This window comes from Lactuca serriola, chromosome 2 (genome assembly GCF_051521515.1).
Source record: "Lactuca serriola cultivar US96UC23 chromosome 2, Lser_US96UC23_V15, whole genome shotgun sequence".
NCBI classification, from domain to species: Eukaryota; Viridiplantae; Streptophyta; class Magnoliopsida; order Asterales; family Asteraceae; genus Lactuca; species Lactuca serriola.
Genome location: NC_136409.1, coordinates 165,588,530 through 165,614,511, shown reverse-complemented (window position 1 = coordinate 165,614,511; position 25,982 = coordinate 165,588,530). Strand labels below are relative to the sequence as shown.

Here is a 25,982-nt window from a genome sequence, read left to right as displayed (position 1 = left end):
AATCTGACCTCGTGTGAGGATATTATGAATTTTCAATCTCGCATCACATATATGCAACAAAATCCAAACATTCAACAAAACATTTTCAACACCTTTGTTTCCATTCCACAATCAACCACACAACCACCACTCACACAAACAACCATACAACTACCACCCACATAAGAAACGCAAAATACAGTTGTTGAGACGCAAATGGATGTTAACTTAGGATTTAATTAAATTGCATGTGTCGTTAATTTATATGTTTTTATTAATATTACGACATTAAAAAAAAAAAAAAAAAAAAAAACAGTTACAAAAATATAAATTCAAAAATCAAAAAATAAAATAGAAAATAAGTTATTTGGTGTTATAACATACGACTAAGATGGTAGGATGACATTTTTTAAATGCGATATTGATCTTTATGGAATAACTCGTTTTCTTATCCTCCTCTAATGGTTTTATTAATCTCACGTGAGGCACGGAAAATTATGGAAGATAATAGTAAAAGTCAAATAGACTGGTAACGTATACCGGCCAAAAGAGCACCGATACCAGGCAACAACGCTCAACCGGGAGAGGAGCCATGTCGACCTTCAGCAGCCTCTCATCTCCTCCGTCTTCCATGGTATACTCCCATGGAAGACCTCGTCGGCATCATCATCCTCTTCCTTTCTCTTCTTCCTTCTCGACCCAACTCAAGGTACTACTGTCTCTACATAAAGTCTTAAGTGTTTGGGATCATGAACTTCGATGCTTGGAATGAAATTGGCGTGCATAGACTTCTAAATTTCAAGCACATATTTCCGAAATTTCGATCCCAGACTTTGGAAGTGGCGTTCCCAAACATACCTTTTTTAATATGTTTTTTTAGCTGATCTGATGTATGTTTCTGATTTGGTTTGAAGAGTAATCGGGGTTGGGGTCGTGGAAGACTCGTTTTGCTTAAAGTGAAGTGCTTGAACGATCCGAGTACAGATGCTTCGGAATCTGGACCGACCTCACTATCTTCCAGTTCTTCCACTTCTACTGGCATTTCGTCATACAGTTGGTGTGCAGGACTCGGAGGATTAGGGTTTCTTGAAACAGCTTACTTAACGTACTCAAAGCTCACAGGTTCAGAAGCATTTTGCCCCATCGGAGGTGGTTCATGTAGCGATATTCTTAATAGCAACTATGCGGTCGTTTACGGTACTTTCTTCTATCCTCCGACATTATCATTAGAGTTCACAATCATGATAGATACAGTCCATTTTACCTTTCAAGTTCATATGATTTATGTAACGTTTCTACAGAAATTATAACATTTACTTCTTCAATCTCATGTATTTGTCAGGTATTCCCCTTCCCTTGATTGGAATGGTTGCCTATGGCGCTGCAACATTTCTTGCACTAAAGCTGGCTACAAAGGACTTGCCTTTTGGGATGGATGAAATTAATGGTGAATTGCTTTTACTTGGGACAACTACCTCAATGGCAACTACAAGCGCATACCTTTTATACATTTTAAGCACACAATATCCAGGAGCTTCATGTTCTTACTGTTTAGTCTCAGTTCTCTTGTCATTCTCCTTGTTCTTCACAACCACAAAGGTACAAAATTTCACCCTAATTTTAAATATCAAGTGAATGAATTGATTTCTTCTATTCTATTATTATTATTTCTGCAGACTTTGGGGTGGCAAAAGATTCGAGGAGAATTGGGTTTGCAATTGTGCATAGCTGGTCTTGTTTTTGCTGCTTTAAGCACCTCATATAATGCAACCCTTCCTCCCCCTGAAAAGTAACTTCATTCTTGATAAACAAAGCTTCTTACTTTTTTCATTTGTGAAACAAAACATTTACATTTCTCATATATTTGTTTTCTTGTGGAAGAGTTTATGAAATATAACTTTTGTGTATATGCAGATTTGGGGAGAAGTTTCTTCCATACACTCCAACTGAGATCAAGGCACCATCAAGTCCTCTTGCACTTAAACTTGCAACACACTTGCGTGCCATTGGAGCTAAAATGTATGGAGCTTTCTGGTGTTCACACTGTTTAGAACAAAAACAGGTATCACATATATATATGGTTTATTTGTGATTTATTATGCATAATTTGTGGTTCTTAAACATGATTTGTGGGTTTTGGAAATTGTGTAGATGTTTGGACGTGAAGCAGCAAAGGTGTTGGATTATGTTGAATGTTATCCAGAAGGGTTTAAAATTGGAACTGAATTAGGGAAAGAATGTGCAAAGATTAAAATAGAAGGTTTTCCAATGTGGATCATCAATGGTCAGGTGAGTATAACTTTGTTGCTTAAAGGAAGTGTTCCATCTTTTGGAATCATATAAAGAAAATGGTTGCATTTATATTTTAAACGGATGGATTGGTTATTACACTTACAAACTTTTCACATGTTGAAGGTTTTGAAAGGGTATCAAGAGTTCCCTGATCTTGCTAAAGCATCTGGATTTGAAGCTGGTGAATTCAGTGAAGAATTAGCAAAGCTTGCTAAACAAGCTGAAGAGGCCAACAACATTCAACCATGATGATGCATATACATACATGAACATGAAATGACCAGAGGGTTTTCATAAACGACGTGTTTGATTATGGACGAAATTGTAGAAGAAATTGAGAAATTTCTGTTTTGTTTAATATAAAAGGTCCTGGTTATGGACATTTTATGAAGGGGTTAGGTTTATTAATATACCAAACTTTGTTAGCGGATGTTTTATCAAGTCATATTGTTATACCATGGATTGTATGTATTTTGTTAATTCAATTTGTAACACGAGATATTGTATTATTCATGCCATTATTTGTACTTCTTTTTCCATTTCTTTTCATTATATTGTAGAAGTATAAAACTAACTACTAACGATGACTCTTTGTACATCACGAATAACCCTCTTCTTTTTCAAAGCGTTTAAGTGTCTTGTTTTTAATATGGAATTAGTAATTGTTTTTAATATGGGATTAGTTTTCATGTCGATATTGCAACCTAAAAGCAACATACAAATTATTGCCTTCCAATAATAATTTTATACTTGTAATTGTAGGACTTTACCCAATGAAGGGAGCCCTTCCAGAAATTCTCGATGGCCAAGGGAGACCCAAGGCCAAGGAGGGGGTTTGGAAATAGTTTTCAACCAGCAATTGACGCGCCTCGGTTATTACCTCATTAGCTGCGTCATTGCCCCAAGCGCAAAGATAATTCTTCTAATCCCGCTTCACCTTCTTTTATATTACACAACCCCTCTTCCATCCATATGCTCCATCCGATGTGGGACTCCTAAACAATGTCAACTGAATGTCCTTTTCAAGGATCTAACTGTAGTCGAAAGGTGTTGTTTCGGCTAATGCATTCATAACCGATGGTGGTGATTTTCGAAATTGTGGCTACGTATTATGGGTGGAAAATTAGGGTTTATGACGACTGGAGATCGATTCAAGATGCTGTCTATCTCACAAGGGTAAATTTTTAACTTCTACTGTTGTTGCATCACGAGTTTCTGCAACTTACACCTCTCAATGTCGTTCAATGTCTTGTCTTTCAACTGTTGTTAAGAATGTTTTGAGTTAGATCCTGTTCTTTTGTGCGATTAATCCAATGTGGTTAAAATGCCCTTTTATAATATGGTAAAGGGTGTTTTATTAACCTACTTACGTGGTGTAAATCTTTTAGAATGATTAAAGCCCTTTTATAAATGCTAATAGCTTATTCATGCATAAAATTGAACAAGTGGACTATGATGATTATGTATAATTACATGTATGTGATAGTTCGAAGCAAGTTTAGTGGTGGGAATTGGATGATATATTCATGTTTAGTTATCAAATGCGTAGAACATTCATATGCCTATATGTGGTGCAACTTAATACTTACTTTTGAGCAATTTTGTTGTTTAACTTCTAACACTTTATTTTTTCGAATTAAACCATAAAAGTTTCAAACATCTTTGCATCATTTTGTCCTGTTGATATGTAGCAAGTGAATGTAATTTTCCAAATTAAACATTTTGACATGTTATATCAGGTCAAAATGGTTAAACTGAGAAAATATTTGGAACTTTTACTGTTTGTTTGAAAAAACAATAAAGTATAATTGGTTAACCGCAAAATTGCCCAAAAGTATAATCATTTTCCTGTAATTTATCCTAAAATAAAGCTTTCACATCTTGAAGGTTTTGAAAGGGTATCAAGAGTTCCCTGATCTTTGTTAAAGCGTCTGGATTTGAAGCTGGTGAATTCAGTTAAGAATTAGCAAAGCTTGCTAAACAAGCTGAAGAGTGAAGAGGCCAACAACATTCAACCATTATGATGAATGTACATAACATGCATGCATACATACATGAAATGGCCCGATGGTTTTCATAAAACGACGTGTTTGATTGTGGATGGAATTCTAGAAGAAATTGAGAAAATTTTGTTTTGTTTAGTATATGAAGGGATTAGGTTATTAATATACCAAACTTTGTTAGCGGATGTTTTATCAAGTCATAAAGTTATGCCATGTATTGTATGTATTTTGTTGGTTCAATTTGTAACACAGAGTTAGAAATATTATATCCTCTATACCATTATTTGTACGTCTTTTTTACTACAAGTCTTGGCTTTCTTTACATTTTTCTTTGTCTTTGATATTAATAACATACAAAATGGGTAAGAGGTGGAAGTGGCCATAAGTGTGTTTGCATGCTCTAGAGAAACATTATCAAGTAAATATGATTATTAATTTAATAATACGCTTTTAAAATCACATGAAATATGTTTTCTATACATAAAGACTATATGTTTCTGGCTCATTAAGCTGAAGCCATTTCAAATATTACACTTGCCATTACACATCAATTTACTTAACCTGATTTGTTGCTTCTCTTTAGGTCTCATTTGGTTTACTAGATTCCTGATGATTGCAGCCTTGTATGGTTCAATATCACTCGTTTTAGTGGAATTGAACTTCTTTTTAGGAGAGTCAAGATCCCCCCATTGTAAGTAGTTACATTTTTTTACTGTCATTCTTGAAAAATAAAATAAACAATAGTTAAAAGGAAAAAGATTAAACCAAAAAGTCAAAACATATGATTTAGCATCCAAGATTTATCTTCGGTCTATGATATTCTCGCTGAAGATGGTAACCCACAAGGTTGTTCAGGTTGAAATTTTCAAATTTGTTTTAAAACATTTCAATAGAACACATATCGTTAAAAATTAATACCAAGTCACGCAAAAAACATTTTTGATACGAAAAACCATAAAATTTGATAAAAAAAAAAACAGTAAAAAGACTTTGACTAATTCATACAGTTTTTTCTACAAAGGTATGATCAAAATTTTTATACTAGAAATTGTAGGGCCTTACCCAATAAAGGGAGCCCTTCCAGAAATTCTCGATGGCCAAGGGAGACCCAAGGCCAAGGAGGGGGTTTGGAAATAGTTTTCAACCAGCAATTGACGCGCCTCGGTTATTACCTCATTAGCTGCGTCATTGCCCCAAGCGCAAAGATGCTTAATCCGTTACCCCTTCGCCTCTTTTTATATCACACCACCCCTCTTCCCTTTCATATGCTCCCTCCGATGTGGGACGTTCCTAAATCTTACTTTTTCTTCCTGCGTCTTTAATGACCACCATAAACAATTCAGCAATGGCAACTGAATGTTCTTTCAAGGATCCAACTATCGTCCGAACGTGTTGTTTCTTCTAATCTGTGGCTACGCTTGGTGGGAAATTAGGGTTTATGACGAGTATCGGTTGATTGATGATACGCTGTCTATCACAGAGTAAGTTTTTATGATGTACTGTTGTTATACGATCATGAGTTTCTGCAACTTACACCTCTCAAAGTCACTCAATCTCTTGTGTGCCAACTGTTATCAAGATTGTTCTTTTGTGCAATCATCCAAATGTTGTAAAAATGCCCTTTTATGAGATGGAGCAAAGTATTTTCTTGCCTTAATTGTCTGTGTAGCTGTGTGTAGGTTTTATCCACATGCCAAAAACGGGTGTAATGATTAAACCCTTCTGAAAATAGGCTAATTGTGCGTAGAATTAAAAAATAAACCATCTGTATTCGAAATTAGTTGGTGATTAAGTAGAATTTGAAGCAAGTTAGTGCATACCTTGTTTACTTACCAAAGGAAAGGTATGTAAATGTTGATGTACATATGATGGAATATCTTACAAATGACAGATCCTTGGAATTTATAACCTGCAAAGATTAAAAATAACATTTCAATTACAGAAAAAGAAATAGTTCATATATTAAATGAAACGATAAAATCCTAAGAATGCTAACCTTTACAAAAGAATTTTTAAGTTAAGATGGTTGCTTTACAATAGTTGTTTAGAAATCCCCTCTACAAATCTGCAAGTTGTATTTACTATTTGAGACCTTGATTGTGTTTCCATAAGCATCAGCCATCATAGCATTATTGTAAATTTCAGGTCGAAATGCTTTTCTGTCTTTAAAGGACCCCAAATCAGAGAATTTTGTCTCCCAACTTTGTTGAATAATTGACCCAAATTTGAGAATTTCTTATTGAAATAAAGTAATTTTAAAAAAACAAGAAATAGTGTGATAACAGCACCAATGCATAGACCCATCCATTGTCATCCACAATCACCACTTTTTGATTCAAACCCTGAAAGCAATACAGGCCTCTAGCTTCCTTAACTTTCCTCTGTGATTTATTATTATTATTATTATTTTTTGTAAACTTTTTAGCAAATATAAAAGTCACACATAATGTTAACCAATGATAGCCTTGTACTTTCAATCCTTGTAATTCTAGGCAAACTTCATTAGTTTTATAAAGGGAAATCTTCAGAAAAGTCCTATTATTTTGGAAAAAGTTACATTTAAGTCCTAAAATTTTTTTTTTGAACAAAAAAACCCAAGAAACTGGATAAACCTTACACTTTAATCCTTTTTGACATGTTCAGCAGGTCACCTATGCCACACATCAGCATCCACATCAACCCTTGTACAGCTGGCATGCCATGTGGCATAGGTGACCTGCTCAACAGGTCAAAAAGGATTAAAGGTTTATCCGGTTTCTTGGGTTTTTTTGTTTAAAAAAAAATATTAGGACTTAAATGTAACTTTTTCCAAAATAATGGGACTTTTCCTGAAGATTTCCCTTTTATAAATAGTTTGACTATTGGTCAAACACAAGAAAAATAAGAGTTAGGAGAGAAGATGATCCAAAATCATTCAAAATAATGAAATATAGAGAATTATACATATGATAGGACCTGGTTTGAATACGCAAGAAAATTGAATAAAATCGCAATAAACAATGTTAACAAATGTAACATATGTATTAAATTACCAAGTTATTCTTAATTAAGAACTTGAATATCTCAGTTTCTGATTATTCAATTTAAAGCTCCATTTTGTTGTGGATATGTTCTTTTAAGATTTTAACAACAAAAAAGTTCACAATTTTTTTTTTAAATTCCCAGGTTTAAACTAGGTAAATTGCACAAAAGTCAGTATGTATTTGCAAAAATCAATTTTGACACTGTTATGTTTTGTTTCAATGTAATTACTAAGCTTTCTAATTTTTGCAATGTTGACTATTTAACCGGTCAACCCACTTACCCGTTGACGTGACATTCTGACTTGTTAGTCTTTGGTGATGTGGTATACTGACATGACAATGTTTGATTATGTGGCGTTGACATGACTTGATGACAAGTCAAAATTAAAAAAAAAAGGTGGCATAAAAGACATTAAGTTTTCATTTTTTTTTCTCAATTTTGACACTTCATTTTTTTTTGTTCCAAATCGAACATTATTATTTTTTTTCAATTTTATTTGGTGTTGATCATTTTCCATTTAAACACATATCAATAAACTTTTTGGTTCTTGATTACCACTTTTGATGTCGAATCTTCATTTTCCAGTACCTATACATCATCCTCTTTGATTTCTAGTTCAACTGTTTTTGTTTCTTCATGTTCTGCCTCTTCTGTATGGGTTTCTTCATGTGCATATGGTTTCGTTTCTTCATGGTCTGGTTTCTTCGCTTTCTGGTTCGGTTCATTCATGTCCTTCATCTTCTGGTTCGGCTTCAACATGTTCTGGTTCTTCCATTTTGGTTTCTTCAACATCTTCATCTTTAGCTTCTCAATTTCATCTACTGATCCAACATCTACCTCTTGAGCCACTTGTTCATTTTCTGGTTCTTGATGTTCTTGATCAACTATATGATGATCAAGGTGTTCGATAACTATATTAAAGGTCTCGTTGGCTTGATCTTGTTGATTGATATGGCCATCATGATCATATGTATGTTTGTTATCAACACTTCCATTAAACGATAAATTATCATCACAAGTTATCTCGGATTTAAGAATATCTTGATCTCCTACTAAATCGACACAACCTGAAGGCTCACGAACATGGATTTTGCCACCATCTTCACACTTCACCATGCAAGATATCATTGATCCCAAGAGTTATGATATTGATTGTGTTTTCATGGGTTATGATGTTGTGATCATTTTGAGATGATTAGAGGGCAGCCGATTGAATTTAATTGGAAAGAATGATGTTTGGTTTGGAATAAAAAAAATGGAGTGTCGAAATTGAAAAAAAAAACAAAACAAAACTTAGTGTCTTTTGGTCCCTTTTTAAATTTTGATACCTCATCATGCCATGTTAACATCACATAACCAAACAATGTCGTCATCAGCAGGCCAATCACCAAAAACTGACATGTTAGTATGTCACATCATCGGGGTAACTCTGAGTTAACCAGTTAAGTGGTCAACATTGCAAAAATTAGAAAACATAATGACTAAATTGTAAAAAAAAAAATAACATAGTGTCAAAATCGAAATCAATGGCTATTTTGGAAATTTGGCTAATTTTGGACTATTTCTTCAAAAGTGATAATAGAATTAGGCTATTTGGTCTTTTTATTTTTATTGGACAAAACTGCACAAATGGTCCCTGTAGTTTGCTCAAAAATTGTCACTTTGGTCCAAAAAATTTTGGATTAGCACCAGAGATCTAAAGTTTTTATTTTGTTGTTTGTTTGGTCCAATCTGTTTTGATTTTTTTCAAAATGATGGATTTGCCCTGTTAATATGATTTTCTATTTTTCTTATTTGTTTTTCTGATTTTATATTTAAAAAAATAAAAAATAAAAATAGATCTCTCTCTCTTATTTGTTTTTATTTTTCTGATTTTAGATTTAAAAAAAATAAAATCTCTCTCTCTCTCTCTCTCTCTCTCTCTCTCTCTCTCTCTCTCTCTCTCTCTCTCTCTCTCTCTTCGTTGGAAATCATTGAAGAACCCTAAGGTTTTCCAAATCACTGAAATTAGAGTTTAAATTCCAATTGAGCATGCTCCCTTCGAGATTAATCGCTTCCATCTTCATACTCCAAATTTCATCGGGAATTTCACAACTTAAATCATTGAATGAGAGATCAAGCTTAGTTTCCCAATTAAATTCTTGTAGTTATCATCCTCTTCACCTTCAATCTCTTCATCTTCTTCCCTATTTTTTGTTGTTTCATCTTTCAAGTCCTGATTCAGGCTTGAGTCCCAAATCCGATAGTAGTCGCTTCAACCCTAATTGACATGAATCATTCTTGTGGATATCAGGAGGAATAATGATGGATTTTGAGAAAATTTGTGGCTTAACGAAGTAATTTGCTCTCTCGAGTCGGATGGCGTATGATGCTTCCAGTGTGCTCACAGCTAAGTGACCGATTATCGATCCTGTTAGTCGGAGTGATGAAGATCTGAAATTCGTAATCACAATCTCTAAGCTTATAGCATCTTCTTTCAAAGTTACAATGTGTTTGATTTCAATTTTATGCTACTAATCAGTTCTGCCTAAGAACATTAGGGCAATTTCAATTCATTCATACAGAGGAACGGAAAATAGATATCGTGAATTGAGTATTCACCTGAATTGTCTGGACTTCCTCCAACATTGCAAAGATTCCAGATAGTGGGAGACCATGAAATCCCTTCATTTTGCTTATCGTGAACTTTCTCTGAGGTTTGTGAAGGAAGTGCCATGGCCGCTAAATTTTGTTTCGAGGTAATCGACGTTGATAGGTGGGTGTGGAATCTAAGCGGCTCTTGACAACTGGAAATTTCTGGTGGAGGCGTTGAAGTTATGGTGAGGTGGAATGAGATTAAAGGTGATTTTGGTGATGAGGTTTGTTGAAGGTTGAGGATGGATGATGTTGAATATGGATCAATCTATGTGTGTATCATACACCGTATCGCTTTAAGGCTTTGGTTAAACTTGGCATGACGTGTGTGTGTGTGATATTTTATTTTTATTTTTTATTTTTTTAAATCTAAATCACAAAAATAAAAACAAATAAGAGAGAGAGAGTGTGTGTGATTTATTTTTATTTTATTAAATATAAAATCAGAAAAACAAATAAGAAAAAAAGAAAATCATATTAACAGGGCAAATTCGTTATTTTGAAAAGAATCAAAACATATTTGACTAAACAAACAATAAAATGAAAACTTTGGATTAGTCCAAACCTTTTTGGACCAAAGTGACAATTTTGAGCAAACCACAGGGACCATTTGTGCAGTTTTTTCTTTTTATTGGAGTGTTTGAATCTTTTGATTTTTAATTAATTTGTGTGAAAAATATGTTAATTTTGCAATGATTTTGATTATTTTGTATTATTTCGTATAAAAGACAATCCGATAATTTTAACTTCTTCATATATCAAGTTCTAGGTACCAAACACTACATAAACAATCAGTCTAGTTTCTATCTGTTTAGTCTTGTCCAATCAAGTCTCATATAGCAAACACTACCTAAAAGAATATGAAAGATGTCATTGCATCTCAAGTTGCCCTTTTTTATGTTTGCTCACGTCATTGAAAAACAAAAACAAAACGTGACATGCTATCTTGAAAATATAAGCAACAAGCACTACATCCAACCAAAGTCAAAGTCAGTAGACAAAAAATGGATAACTTTCACGTGATATGTTGCTAAAGGTGAACAAAAAGTGTGCCCAGCCGTGCCTTTAACCGGTTATAACAGGTCTTAAGTCCAATCCGAAAAACCTTAACCAAGTCTTATGTAGCCGGTCTCATGCCTTAACCAAGCCTAATTCCAATTATCCTTAACCAATATAAGTTGGTCTTCCTAACAAATTATATGGCTTGATTTTTAAAACTCTTTTAGTAAAATATTAAAACACTAAATGGCTTCTTAATTATTTTAACCGGTTTTGAATAACCAATTCCTTTCTAAACTCGCATAATCGATTGTCCTAGTCAAAAAATTTATAATGAGGACTGGGATTTTTATAAATAGTTTTGGGTCGGGCCCATATCGGTTAGCCTAGACCCAATGCACACCTTTATGTATTGGCAGGCTGGTCGGGAAGTGAGTGAGCATGATCGGATTGGCTCCCCAAAAAGGCACTCTACTTTGGATCAATGTAAAATGAAGGCTGCAATTATAATATTGTGTTACCAAAGCCAATTTCTCACATTTTAGCTGGAGAAAAGTTTACATGAGGACTCAAGTCATGTAATGGGTTGAATAATTGTTGTCGTAGGTCGATTATATGGACTTGGTTACAATTTCTTTATCACTATAATAATAGCACGGTTTTTAGGGCTTTTGACACAAAAGCCCTGAAGTTTGTAAAAAAATCGGATTTTACCATAAATATGTTTTCTGAACTTTACAAGTCTTTTTCTACTTTTGCCTTTGTTATCTGTGATATCAAATTTCCAAGTTGCCATGAAATAAAATTTTCAAGAAAACTTATCAATTTTACAAATCTGTTATGTTTTACCTGTTTTTCTGCATATTATTTTAGTTAAATGACACTTTTTAAGCACAAAAAACAAAAGTTTGGTAAATGATCCAAAACTTAGATATTATGATTCATTATCTTAGAAAAATACAAGATAGAAAAGAACAACAAAGCTTGAATCAAGAAAAAATAGAAACTTGCTAAGTCTAAAAAAACAACTTAAAAAGGTACAATCAATACTAAAAATATATATTTTAGTACATATGACGTACAATTCAATATGAGACTTATAATAATATTTTTAAAATTATTGGGTACATATTACACAAAACGATTATGTCGCAGATGACATGGTTTTTGTCGTCCAGTCTCTTCTTTTTTTTTTTTTCTTTCGTTTGCACCACTCCCTCTCTCAATACCAACAATAAACCCTACAATTCCATTAGAAGTGGGTAAAAAGAGGTAAATATTGAAAGTCATGCCTCTCTCATGTAATAGAACGACTACTTCAAATAGGTGGTCTTGAACATACAAAACATGAATGATAATCCAACATTTGATGATTGAAAGCCTATAAATGAGGTATTAAGATCAAACACGTGCATCCTATTTTTAATCAGGCTGTCAATAGAAATGGAAATTTGTTTTTGAATGTTGATTCCAATTTTTGTTCTAATCGAGATACATAATCATTATAAAGTGAGATACTCCAACTAAAAGACAATGTTTTAAAAACCGATTTTTAGTTGAACCGGTTTTGATAACCGTTTCCGGTTCGACCACCATTCTACATATGGTGGTGGTGTGCATCAGCCTTCAAGTTGTGTACACTCTGGATAATAACCTGATCAATCACACTATTTATTATGTTTTGGAAATAAATTGTTTTGTAACAGGTAAGTGAAATCCAACTATCCAAATACAATATACCACTTCAACCTGGTTTTAAAAGAAACAGTTTGGTTCAGTTCGGTCTAAAAACCGACATAAAACCGATCATTGTTAAACCGCTCTCGTCCCGATTTTTAGGTTTGACCGATTCGAACCAGATTTTAAAGCATTGCTCAAAGGAGTTATGTTTATTGTTTTATCTGGTGAATGAATCCAATCAATAATAATATACATGCACAACGTACATATAAAAAAATGAACTTATATTACAATATTAATGCTATTATAATATATTATTATCTTATGCAGAATTAACCTATTACCACAATATTATAACTTAATTAGCCGTGTTTATGGAGAAATTAAGAGAATCAATTTTTTTTTACTGGGAATTGTAGGACTTTAGCCGATAAAGGGAGTCCTTCCAGAAATTCTCGATGGCCAAGGGAGACCCAAGGCCAAGGAGGGGGTTTGGAAATAGTTTTCAACCAGCAATTGACGCGCCTCGGTTATTACCTCATTAGCTGCGTCATTGCCCCAAGCGCAAAGATGCTTAATCCGTTACCCCTTCGCCTCTTTTTATATCACACCACCCCTCTTCCCTTTCATATGCTCCATCCGATGTGGGACTCCTAAACAATGGCAACTGAGTGTTCTTTTCAAGGATCCAAGTCGAAAGGTCTTGTTTCGGCTAATCCATTCATAAGCGATGATGGTGATTTCGAAATTGTGGCTACGTATGCTGGTGGAAAATTAGGGTTTATGAGGACTGGCGATCGATTCACGATGCTGTCTATCACAAGGGTAAGTTTTTACCTTGTACTGTTGTTACTGCCAACTATTATTAAGATTGTTTTCATTTAGATTTTGTTCTTTTGTGCGATCAATCCAATGTGGTTAAAATGCCCTTTTATGAGATGGTGAAGGGTGTTTTATTGACCTACTTACCTGGTGCAAATCTGATAGAATGATTAAAACCCTTGTGTAAATAGGTTATTCATGCATAAAAAGAATCCGTAGACTATCATGATTATGTATAAGTATAACTACATTTATGTGCTAGTTAGAAGCAAGTTAAGGTGAAAGGAGGTTGAAGATGATTATGTAGCAAGTTAGTGGGAACTGGATGATTTAGTTACCAAATGCATAGCGGGAAAGACCAAAAACATTCAATTGCCTGAACGTGGTGTAACTTAATATATGATCTAGTTCAATTCATACTTGGTATCAACTATAGTAAGAGCATCCACAACTGGACTACATCCACAGTCAGATTAGTTTTTTCACAAAGCTTATTTATGAATTCTACTAATATCAGTTTGTAAAAGACATGAGTAACATAGTATTAAAAATATGAAAAAACCTCTATTGATTGAGCTTGTAAATTTACAAGCTATGTGGAACAAACTTTGGGATGAAAAATCTCTCAAATAGTTTTTTTTTTAAACTTATTTTGACCCAATAAGCTCTTAAAAAAGCTCAATGGTGGATGCTCTCTAAGTCTTTGAAAATGACGAAGTTAATGATGGTTGATTGTCAAATTTACTATTCAACGTTGAATAAATACAGGATATTCCCCATTTGTAATCCATCAAAATATTGATGACATTGATTTTCATCCACTATATATCTTTATCTTGTCAAGTTTGAGGGGTGTTTTAAATATTTAACTTACAACAAAACTTTGATGAACTTTGAGCATAACATGGTTTTCATGGCACTTATGATGCATCACATGCGTGCCACTCATAAAAAAGAAACGAACATACAGAAAGCCGATGATTATAAATGATAATTCCATTTGAAGACACAACTAATTTACAAAATTAATCTTCATGCCTAAACATAAAAATGGTATAAGAGCAACCGGTTCCATGGCCAAAATGGGAAGGTCAATATCAAAGTAGTGTTTAATTACAGAGAGCAAGGAAGGTGCTAACCAAAACCTGAAACCAGTTAAGTACTACATGTAAAATGTAAATATGATTTAACATTCTATAGGTTCATGGTACTTGTTATTTCTTACATCATTTAAAATTAAAATTTTGACATATGATCATATGAAAAGATAGGAAGCAGTTACTACATCTAACCAAGTTATTGACCAAGAATGGATAACGTTCACTTCTCTTGGCAGGCTAGTAAGCAGGTATAACCCTAATGTTGTGTTACCAAAGCTTTTCATGTTTAGATGGAAAAAGCTGAGAGGGGTTGAATAAGTGTTGTTACGTGCAGATTATGTCGACTCAAAATGCTTTTTGCACGTCCTTTTATATAATTAATGTGTTAAATAGAATTACACAATTTATATTATTATAATACTAACCGGTTTTTTTTCTCTAAAATGTTGTAGGAGGTTAAATGGTGTAAAAATACATTTTTGGACAATTTTAACCATTTGACCCCTTTAACGTAGTTAGTTTTGTTATTTCGCTCATTTGATCCATTAAAAATGAAATATATCACGAATTGACTACTTCATATGTAAGTGAGTCAAAATGTCACTTCTATAGGTAAGTGCATATGCTGCCCTGTTGTGAAATCAAACACATGTAAACTTTTTTGGCCGTTGGTGTTCTACAATTTCGCTTTCACATGATGACCTTGTGTGGTGTTGCACCGTTAGGGTAAAGTTTAGCTTAAGTTTAGCTTTTTCTTTGGTAAACGTGTGCTGAAATCTCATTAACAAAAAACCTATCTTACCCTTTTTCAAGGAATAATACAATTAAAAAACAGTTGTGTTGATTTTGGTGCAATGATATCAAATACACACACGTGTTTGACTCTATCAATTGGAACTAGATGAAGACCCGACGCGCCACTGGCACGCATCGGTTTTTTTTTTGGTTGATGTCTTCATGCGTCGTTTTTAATAATCTGTAACATTTGTTGGTAGATTCTAATTAGTTTTTCAGCCAGTATGATGTATAGACAAATGCACTTCATGTGTCATAGGATGAATATTGTGATTTGTATTTAAGGCATGTTACCGTTGTCTAGCATATAAAGTTTGTCTAAGACGTTTGTTCTTTTAGAATGTATACTTATATTTATTGGTTGAAAACAATATATACATATATCGATGTATACTACGAAATACATTTTTAAGCAACACATATTTCATTACATTGACGAACATCAGTAAACAATCATAAAATGAAAGAGTTCCCCCAAAACAAACTACCTATTCAAGAAACATAAATTTATGACATCCTAAGAAATTGCCAATTCTTTAATAATAGAAAAAATGAAAGTACATCGCTATATGAGATTTTTCCATATTGGTAAAAAGGGTAAAGTATGTTCTTATCTAATGTAATTTACCTTATACTTCTACCTTAATCGTATGTCACACACATCACCAACCTTCGCTCGAGAAAACCGGATCCATAATTCTAATTCTATGTTAAATTTATAAAAATATGAAAATGAAAAAGAGGCAAAGAGAAAGATTATGTACATGGAATTTGTTTAAACTCATTAGTGACTACCTTCCCTTCCAAAGTTATTGTCAGTGCCCATGTTCTTGATTTGCGATAACATCCTTAATTTTATATATATATATATATATATATATATATATATATATATATATATATATATATATATATATATATATATATATATATATATATATATCAAGAAACAAATATAATTATGCTTTTTGAGAAATAGTTAAAAAGAATTCATACCTATGTTGAAATTTGGGAATTCAAAACAAAGCTTTGATAAAAGGTTGAGGAACTTCTACCTACAAAGTGAAACATATTTTGGAGTTATGAATGTGATTTTTCAAAATAAGAGCAAAAGTTTGACCTTTGTTAACTAATGAAATACATTCATACATCTGAGAGGGACGTTGTGAAATGTTTAGATACAAATGATCTCATAGTTGCTAATAATTTTGAATATGTCAAAGAATCTCATTACTAGTCAAACACAATCACATTTGTTGTGGAAAGAACAATTACATTCCTACACTTTATCTGTAAAAAACAAACACACACATTATAACTTTTTCAACCTTTAGATTTAAATTTTTATTTAATTAGTAATTACCAATGGATCAAAAAGCTTTTCATATATCAACAATTTGGTTACATGAAAAATATATATAATCCAAAAACAAATTATATTATGATGTCATTATTACATTTCAAATTAAAATTTGTAGAATACACTTTTTTTAATAAAATTATAATTCTAGTAGTCCAGTTACCTCATTAGATTCCCTATAAATGACTTAATTGACCCTCCACCATTCCAAACCTGATATATGTCAAATCATCAACATTAGTCAACACATAATAAATGGCAATCTAATAATAATAATGATAATAATATTAATCAAGAAACTTACAAAATTTCATCACCTACAGCTACGATTGAAGTTGTAGGGATCCAACTCTTTCTAATCTTCCGTCTGAAAGCATATATATATATATATATATATATATATATATATATATATATATATATATATATATATATATATATATATATATATATATATTTGATAACCACCCAACAAATCCCCACGATATTACAATATATAGATTTGATCATAGAAAATGAGACCTTATTTAAATAGCCCGACCAACTTCAAAGGGCTTCATATGGATCATGAAGTATTATTGCTTGAAAATCCAAAATGCCAATCATAAATACACCAAATACTAGTTTTAAAATAGATCCAAAAAAATATTAAAAAAAATATGCCAAATTATAATGTTTTTAGTATCTTAATCATATTCACAATTAAAAAAAAAAAGAATGGTACAGGTCCTCACCTTTAGTCAAAGTTCACTGGTCAAATCCTTACCTGATCTAGGTTTGTCAGCTTCTTGACAATGTGAGTCATCCCAGCCTTGTAACCCAAGAAAGTTGTTAGCTTGCATGGGTTCACTACTCCTTAATGTGGAACCCACCATTGGAGTTATGTCATTCTCAATCCCGCTTCAATCATATCATTTGTTAGCATACAATACGAAACAAATACCAACTTTGTTTCATTATGACAACATTATATTATCGGAAAAAGACAATCTTGGTCCTTAAGTTAATTTGAATGTTCAAAGTAGGATGTCATTAGTAAACAATTCAATGTAAGCGTACTGATATTTCTTGCATCTAACCCAAATAAGCTATAAGTATATTAGAAGTACCTTTATTTTATTACTACAATCAAGTTCTTGATGTAACTCAGATTTAGGTACATGATTTTGCTGTGCAATTGCAGTTGATGATGATAGTCTTTCATGGAGGGAAAGGGATTTTGATGTCATAGCTCCTTGCTTGCTTCCATTTGTGAAATATTAGATCCTTGGATTGCTTAAAGAAACATATGATCTTTCTAAATCTTTTAGTTGTGGATTTTCTTTCGTGAACTGTTTCCGTGACTAACAGCCACCCTGAAGAACCTTAAACTGAAAAATAAATTGCATCAAAAAGATGGAAATAAATAAATGAAAATAGGTTTGAAAATGATGCATAACGGATTAGATATTAAACATGGTCAACGAATGATGCATCTATTGAATTCATATATAAACTAGACGTGGCAAAACATGACACGACACGAAAACCCGACACGAACCTGACACGAAATTAGCGGGTTAGGGTCAGAGATTTCGACACGTTTATGTAAACGGGTTGACACGACACGACACGATAATTAAACGGGTAGGGTTAGGGTCAAGACTTTCAACTCAAATATGACTCGAATATGACCCGTTTAATTATATATATTATTTATTATAAATTTCATATTTTTATAAATATATTATATCTTATAGACTTGTAGTGGGCCAAACTCAATAACTAGAAGTAAGATTCAAATTTTCAAAGTTACTTGATTTTAATTATCCTCACCACCTATCCCTTTTGCTCCTCAACTTTAACTCTTTTCATTTTTCCTTCTAAACTTACTATAAATTTTGTCATTCTATCTTATAACTCCAATATTTCACTTTTTCCTTTTTGCTTCAACAACTCCTACTTCCCAACCTTTAAAATATTTCAACACGACATGACGCAACATATTTACAAGGTCTAAACCTTAACCCAAAACCCGACACAACACCGACACGAACATAAATAGGTTGACTCGGCATGTCACGATAATTAAACGGGCCAGGTTAGGGTCAAGCCTTTTCAACCCGTTTAATGTCTTGATACGACACGAACCGGACACGACGCAACACGTTTGTCAGGTCTAATATAAACTATGCTTCTCATTCCTCCATTTTGATGATTCATTTTTTTGGGATTCCTGGTATGAGAAAGAATGTGTAAGAATTAGTGAACAAGATAAAATTTTTTTTGATAAAAGCACATAAAAATGTTTAGAACCCTTAATAATAAGGCAAAATTCGTTTAAGTCAAATGATGCGCCAGTTCAGCTAAACAAATATAATAATACCTAGATCATTTGTCTCTCTATTTGTAGATCTTGGCGTAGGATTTTCAGATAGAGCATATCTCCTACTTCCGCCCTCCATGAATACCCTTTGTCCACCTTGAAATCTATTAATATACAAAGATATTTGTGAATGTTCAAAGAAGTTTGTATGAAATCATAAATTAAAACTTCGTAGAATCTGTTTTTCGTATCCTCTTTCTCCGTCTTTACCATGTGCTCAATGAATTCAAAATTACACCCACAAATCAAAATCCAAATATTACAATGGTAGAGATAGTAATTAAGAACCGAAAGCATGATAGATATACAATATCACATACAGGTGGGCAAGTATATGTGTAACATCCCAAAAACCATAAGTAAAATTTCATTTTTCAGTTCATCAACCCCAAACATCACATGTTTCAAAACCATCCAAATACATACTATCACAAAATATCAAAGTAAAAGAAATCATAAATGAGGAAATCGTGAGGGTGAAGATTTGTTGGATCAAGTGTCTAAACCAATAACTAAATTAGTATAATCTTGAATTAATAGTAAAGTCCTTTTGGGTTGCCCTCAAACTTTGTAATAGACTGAAATTTCATTAGGAGAGAGAGACTGATTTATTAATTTATTATATGATTAATAAATTAACTAGAAATCAAAATAAATAATTTATTAATATTTTATGAGAATAATTTATTAATTAGAAATAATATTATTTAATTAAGAATTAATCAAAGATTAAATGGAATTGATTTTAGGATTAAATGGAACATGTAACACTCCAAAAATTAAAAAAAAAAAAAATTCAAAATCAACCATTAACCATAATTTTTTACAAAATGAGTCATTGTTTCAAAAACATTATTTCAAAATCAGAGTTTCCTAAGACCTAGTGACATAAACCAGGAAGATGTGTACGATCAAGCCTTTGTTTTTTCCGATCATCTTAAGTACCTGAAACCATAACAAGCAACTGTAAGCACAAAGCTTAGTGAGTTCCACCAAAGCACCACCATATAACATAACAAACAACAACATGCATACAAAGCCTTCAACATGACTGGACTGTCGCACCGACCTACAGACTATCTGGACCGATCTCAGAGCCTTCAACATGACTAAGCCGCCGCACCAGACCTACAACCTATCTGGACTGCTCTTCAGGCCTTCGGCCTGACTGGACCTCCTCGCAGGCCTTCAGTCTACCCACATCGACCTGGGTATCTTGGCCTTTAGTACCAATAGGTCCGCCTCAACCCAATAAACCATAACAACATATTGATATAAACATTACCGGGTTTGTTGACTAGCAACACAAAGCAGTACAGTCTCAACCTAACCACACTACGTCGACATATGCAACAGATAAACATATAGCCAATAAACAAATAACAGACAGATTTACAAATCACTACCGCATAACAACATCCTACTTACCAGGATATAGATCTAACAAATTACTGCAACATAGCAACATCCTATACACCAAGATACATAACCTACTGGGTCGGCATTTGTGTCTTCGACCCACAAGTACAGTGAGGAAAACTCACCTGAACCGAAGAACCTTGAAAGACTACGATATGCTCCCTTTTGCACTGCTTGCTCCTGTGAATCCACTAACACCAGAACTAGATAACATCTTAATCAATAGCCCAAAATCCTCAAGTTTGACCCGGTCAAAAATTCAACAGTCAACAGAGTCAACAAAAGTCAAAGTCCATGGTTGGTTGAGTACGTCCTGCATACTCAACTTATGCCCAGTGTACCCGGAATGGTTTAGTATGCCCAACGTATGAAAATTACGCCCAATGTACTCGATCTGGTTCCATCCGTTCCATTAAGCACTTAATACCTTAATTGTTTTTCACCTAAACTCAGATATAGCCTCAAAACATTGTCTTAAGTCATAAAGTTTCCACCTTTATGACTTTCCATGGCTAGGGAATGTCCAAAAGCTAAAACTCTAACTTATTAATCCATTAAGACATCACAACTCTTGCATGCAAGGGAGAGAAGGACCAAGATCATAGTTTTATGGTTCCTAATAGCTCCATAGTGGATAAAGTTTCCAACTTTACCAATTAGAATGGTCCCAACAAACAAGATCTAGTCTTTAATTCTCAAAGGGACCCAAAAGTGCATCTTTTTCAACTTAATTCATTAAGTCCAAATCTCCAACCTTCAAATGTGAATCAAAATGATGTTTAGATGGATAAAGTTTCCAATTTATCCATAACAAGGTCACAAACTTTCAAGATCTAAACTTTATGCACTTAAAGTGACCAAAAGCTCATAACACCCAAAACTAGCTAGAACTAACAATTTCATCATCAAGATTCAAACATTATACCTCTAGAAGAAAGATCAAGGTGAACAAGGTCTGGATCTACAAGCTCCAAAGCACCCAATGCCTCTTCAATGAGTTCATTCTTATCTAAGGTGTACCAAGAACACTCCAAAGCACTTAAAAGACAACAACGTAAAAATGGTCCATGTGGTTTGTCATTTTTTGTGGATATGGTCCAAACCTTTTAAAAATTGGATTTTTGGTCCTTATTGAGAGGTTTGTGTGTGGAACGAGTCCATGGAGTTAACTTCCGTTTGCTTGTGGCTGTTAAACCCCTCACGTGTGTTGCACACAACGGAATAAATGTCTTTTTACTTGAGGGACCATTTTTGCAATTCCTGAACTAAACCCAGTTGTTATCGTCTTAGTGTCATATTACACAAAAATAAAATATATTTTAGTTGCCTCTTCCACTTCCATCTTCTTCGTTATTCAATTTGAACGCAAAAACCCTAATCAAGATTTGGTCCAAGGTGTTTACTTGTTATTGCTTTTCAGCTGTAAATGGTGTTCGTAATGTGGGCGATTAGGCCAAAAGCTGAGACGTATGACATCACAAATGAAAATGGTTAGTTTCACTTATCCGCTGTTTACAAAATTTTCTTTGGTTTCTTGATGATTTGAAGAACAGAGTAAAAAATACAAACATCTGACAATTTTTTACTTAATGTTTTTTTTTGTATCTTGTAGAGCGTGTACCAACAATGTTCACCATAAAGCTACACCATGGTGGAAATTTTACCAAGCTTCCAAACACGAAATATGTTAAAGGCGAAGTGCGATATAATGATTTAGTAGACATTGATGAGTCCAAACCCTAAATCCTGGGCTTAAGGGAAAAGTTACTTGTTCCTCGAGTTATTAGGCCTAGCCCATCAAGGCCCTAATGCTACTAGTCATGAAGCCCAAATGATAATGCCCATAACATAAAAGCTTATGGCCCAACAAGGGCCCAAAGTCCCTAAGTGTGACATCCCCAAAATCACGGCCAGAAAAGACCGGTTTGTTTATGCTTTGTTTAAAAATCAGAGTTACATTTTAAATGAAAGTGTTGCGGAATTTGTCCCAAAACAAAAATATGATAAAGATTTATCAAAAGCATTTCCATAGAAATGTATTTCATTAAAAGACTTGGGATGTCATGTTCGTACATATCAAAAGCATAAACAGTACAATATAAGCCTTACTACATTATTTCATATCTACAGGCCTATATCCGTAATCCCTCGTCCAAAACATCACACCTATGCTCATGCGCCACTACCTGTAATACATAAAACTGAGTGGGTCAGGCTTGGGAGTCTGGTGAGCACATAGGGTTTTCAACCCACAATAAATAAGTTTATTAATTTCATCGATCAACAATAACCCGATTACCCGTTCCCGTTATCCTCACTTTACGTCCCTAAACACCTATCATAAGGGACCTAGCCTAAGGATCATCATCGGGACGGACACTACTGCTAAGGGGATTCCTCAGCAATAAATGTCCTAAAGGCAACCATGTGGGGGATGAAGTACACCGGTGAACATATCGTTCACAAACACCTACAGGTTGCGAGCCTGCTAGTGTTCCACTGGACTGTCTAGAAGAGTCCGTGGTCGTCATCCATACTCCGCTAGATGACAGAATCAACAACATCAACATCGAGGCCTCTCATCATTTTATCACACATCACCTATTGCATCTACCCATGTTTTACCCCAACATTTTCGTAGATATAAAATACATATACAGTTTAAATCATTGAAAACATGTATAACAACGTTCATCTAGCATAGATAGCAAGTATTCAGATAATATGCACACATAGCACGTAATTTATATAAAATACTTCATATCTATGTGTAAGTTGAAAGTAACTATGCACTCACTTGTTAAGGTGATGATTCCAAAATCGGGCAGCGCTTGCTTCTAACGATTCTATTTTCCTTCGACGAAACCTAGCATTATTATCGCTAAATTTTAGTCTAATATTTACCGTGACCAACTATTAGTCTTATTATTATTATTATTATTATTATTATTATATAAGCGTTAAACAATATTTTCCAACCACTATGTACAGACAGGGGCCAGACATAAAACACCGGAGGGCAGGACCATTTTGGCATATAGCACTTCTGAAATCCAACAACCCTATGCGGCCCTTTAAACCAGATTCCCCGTACCGCGAGTAGTTAAAAAAAAATATTATAACGACACTTATATAAGTTATAATAATAGCTCAAATATTTATTATAAGTTCATAATAACAATACTAATTTTAAATATAAGCTATATTAAAATAAGGTAAGCATAACTTACTTACAAGGGGGTTTTAGCTAGGAGTCGGGCTCTGCAGGGGCAGAACTTCGTCGCTGAATCTTTCTAAGAAAGATTCGTGCAGCGCTTCAGCGCTCGCCTTACTATACTAAGCTACAGAAAGAGAAGTCGAATCACGAGGGACCGAAATGCTCGGGGGATAAGGAGAGAAAGACTCTTGAATCAAGAGAATGGTGCAAGAAATATGATAGCCCAAGGCTCTTATTTATACTAATTGAATTTTCAAAAACTACCCTCCATAATTACTTAATGACCTTTTAGTTATATAAACAACTAAACACCCCTCTATAATACTATTATAAATGGATTTAATGATATTTGTACTAAACTAATGTCGAAAGAACTCAACATTAGTCTTATAATGACCGCATCGTCGATACCTTTCTAATGATATATACATATGTATATATATGTGTACGTATACATGATTTATACTTTATTTTAATACGTAAATATGCTATTATAATTTGTAACTCGTTCATACGAACTCCATTTTTGACGTTCTTTATATCCACGCGTAGGTGAAGACGTACTCTACAACTTTCGTTTAGACTCCGTCGGCTAATTTTGACTTTATTTTTAAAGTTATATTTTTAACAAGCCGGGACAGGATTGGTCTGTTTAAAATCTCATAACTTCTTCATACGAAGTCAGATTTGGGCGTTCTTTTTATCGATGTTCTTAGTTTAACATATTCTACGACTTTCGTTTAGATCACTAAGGCTAAATCTCGCTCTATCGTAAATTCACTATTCACGCTTCCCGATATCGTGCCGGTTCTGTCGTGAAACTTCGACGGGTCATAACTTCTTCGTTATAACTCGGATTTCGGCGTTCCTTATATGCACGGAAACCTTGAGACATATTCTACAACTTTATGTAGAGATATCGGGATTATCTCACACTTTAATTTTGACGCTAATTTTTATTCTTTATTAATTATACATTTATAATTAAATAATAAACACATATAATTCACATAATACTCAAATATTTCATCTTTATTACTTCAAAAAGAGTTACAAGAGTTGACCTAGACTATTACATTGACAAAAATGCTTAGCCCTGAAACCCGGGCGTTACACTAAGTTCCATGCATGATCCCAAATAAGCCCAAATCCCACTCTGATGAGTACACTCAACGTACCAACCAGTACGCCCAACATACTCATAACCCTCACATCATCGGGACTTCAAACACATACGTCCAACGTACCTCAATGTACGCCCAACGTATACTGCAGTTGGCCAAAACCTCATTCTATGGTCTTAATCAGTTAAGATCCAACGTCCAGTTTTAGATCTAGGCTTATTAAAGTGCATTAAGCCATAAAAGTTGCCAACTTTATGATTTTGCATATCTTAGTGGGGAAAATCTTTGTTTGCATGATTGAATTTAAGTCATCAAGACTCCATTTGTATGCTCAAGGGACGTTAGAAACACTAGGATCTAGATTTATAACCTTCTGGAGTAGCGCATACGTTCAAGAAATACCTCAAGGACCATTTTATGATGATATAAGCCATAAACTAACAACTAACCCATGAAGTCATCAAGGTAGAAGCTTTTTACCTTCAATAAACTAGAAATGATGATAAACCTCTAGATCTACAAGCTCTTCCTGATCCAATGCTTCTTCACAACTCTTTTTTTTTCTTTAAGCACCACACATACCCAAAACACACACACACTCAAACTTTAAGTAAAATGGATTAGGGTTTTGAGATATGACTCAAGAGGCAAATGAGGTTGATAAGGTGATGAACTTGAAGGACTTAATGAGCTTAAATAGGGTGTAAACCTAATTTTTATGCTTTGCCTCTGGCTTGAGTATGCCCAACATACGTAGGGTCATCCCCGATGCGCACATGCAAAGGAGTACCCTGTGCGTACCTTGTGTACGCCCAACGTACTCTGGTTTACCTTGATTAATTGAAATATGGTTAAGGTTTATACATGGTGACCCGGGACTTACAAAAAGAACATCTAAAGCCATAATGTTGCAACCTTTATGATTTTGCATATCTACAAAGATCCCAACACCAAAATCTAACTTAAATCACACTATAATGTTCCAAAAACTCTTGCATGGAAGAGTATCAAGGGCCAAGCTTGCATTTTTATGATTCTAAACCTTCCAAAATGCTTGAAAGGACAACCTAAACCTCTGGAGCATTCCAAACTAACAAAAGTTAAGTTCTTAGGACCAAAAAGAACATAAAACTACACTTAAGCAAGATCTAATAAAGAAGTCATCAAGA

The 25,982-nt window shown here is 33.8% G+C and overlaps 3 protein-coding genes, 2 long non-coding RNA genes and 3 other non-coding genes across 16 annotated transcripts; 3 read left to right on the top strand and 5 right to left on the bottom strand.

Annotated features, from left to right (window-relative positions):
• The first annotated feature begins 399 nt into the window (after positions 1–399).
• LTO1 (NAD(P)H dehydrogenase (quinone)s) lies at positions 400–2,810 on the top strand. The gene is made up of 7 exons (XM_079025217.1): positions 400–688; positions 894–1,176; positions 1,322–1,578; positions 1,656–1,768; positions 1,894–2,041; positions 2,131–2,268; positions 2,395–2,810. Exons 1-7 carry the CDS (start codon positions 572–574, stop codon positions 2,518–2,520), a joined length of 1,182 nt encoding a protein of 393 aa, XP_078881343.1. The 5' UTR covers positions 400–571; the 3' UTR covers positions 2,521–2,810.
• Positions 2,811–2,854: 44 nt separating this feature from the next.
• On the top strand, positions 2,855–4,549 carry LOC145089752 (syntaxin KNOLLE-like protein). Its single transcript, XM_079028149.1, is given in 4 exon segments — positions 2,855–2,911; positions 2,955–3,044; positions 3,047–3,447; positions 4,159–4,549. Coding segments are annotated over 3 exon segments (435 nt in total). The 3' UTR covers positions 3,335–3,447; positions 4,159–4,549.
• Positions 3,034–3,186, bottom strand: LOC145091047 (U4 spliceosomal RNA). The gene has a single exon (XR_013701937.1). It is a non-coding gene; the product is annotated as a U4 spliceosomal RNA (small nuclear RNA).
• A 161-nt stretch (positions 4,550–4,710) lies between the features above and the next one.
• LOC145087283 (uncharacterized) lies at positions 4,711–10,245 on the bottom strand. Of its 9 annotated transcripts, none has more exons than XR_013700758.1 (5): positions 9,900–10,223; positions 6,271–6,990; positions 6,095–6,183; positions 5,337–6,007; positions 4,711–4,994 (listed from the first exon to the last, which is right to left on the bottom strand). XR_013700758.1 is itself a non-coding variant. In XM_079025215.1 (2 exons), exon 2 carries the CDS (start codon positions 8,424–8,426, stop codon positions 7,887–7,889), a length of 540 nt encoding a protein of 179 aa, XP_078881341.1. In that variant the 5' UTR covers positions 8,427–9,731; positions 9,900–10,245; the 3' UTR covers positions 7,827–7,886. The 9 variants fall into 9 exon arrangements, 1 of the variants encoding a protein (XP_078881341.1); XR_013700759.1 differs by having other exon boundaries at positions 5,337–5,996; XR_013700760.1 differs by having other exon boundaries at positions 5,337–5,943.
• On the bottom strand, positions 5,329–5,481 carry LOC145091045 (U4 spliceosomal RNA). Its single transcript, XR_013701935.1, has one exon. It is a non-coding gene; the product is annotated as a U4 spliceosomal RNA (small nuclear RNA).
• A 2,779-nt stretch (positions 10,246–13,024) lies between the features above and the next one.
• Positions 13,025–14,143, top strand: LOC145087281 (uncharacterized). Its single transcript, XR_013700753.1, has 2 exons — positions 13,025–13,436; positions 13,625–14,143. It is a non-coding gene; the product is annotated as an uncharacterized LOC145087281 (long non-coding RNA).
• LOC145091044 (U4 spliceosomal RNA) lies at positions 13,031–13,183 on the bottom strand. The gene has a single exon (XR_013701934.1). It is a non-coding gene; the product is annotated as a U4 spliceosomal RNA (small nuclear RNA).
• Positions 14,144–22,310: 8,167 nt separating the features above from the next.
• LOC145090561 (uncharacterized) lies at positions 22,311–23,881 on the bottom strand. Its single transcript, XR_013701650.1, has 3 exons — positions 23,703–23,881; positions 23,270–23,338; positions 22,311–22,658 (listed from the first exon to the last, which is right to left on the bottom strand). It is a non-coding gene; the product is annotated as an uncharacterized LOC145090561 (long non-coding RNA).
• Positions 23,882–25,982: the final 2,101 nt, after the last annotated feature.

Coding starts and splice junctions, on each gene's coding strand:
- LOC145087283 (XM_079025215.1), bottom strand. CDS start 8,426: ATGATATCTTGCATGGTGAAGTGTGAAGATGGTGGCAAAATCCATGTT.
- LTO1 (XM_079025217.1), top strand. CDS start 572: ATGTCGACCTTCAGCAGCCTCTCATCTCCTCCGTCTTCCATGGTATAC. Junction 1,579..1,655: donor TGTTCTTCACAACCACAAAG/GTACAAAATTTC, acceptor TTATTTCTGCAG/ACTTTGGGGTGGCAAAAGAT. Junction 1,769..1,893: donor ACCCTTCCTCCCCCTGAAAA/GTAACTTCATTC, acceptor GTGTATATGCAG/ATTTGGGGAGAAGTTTCTTC.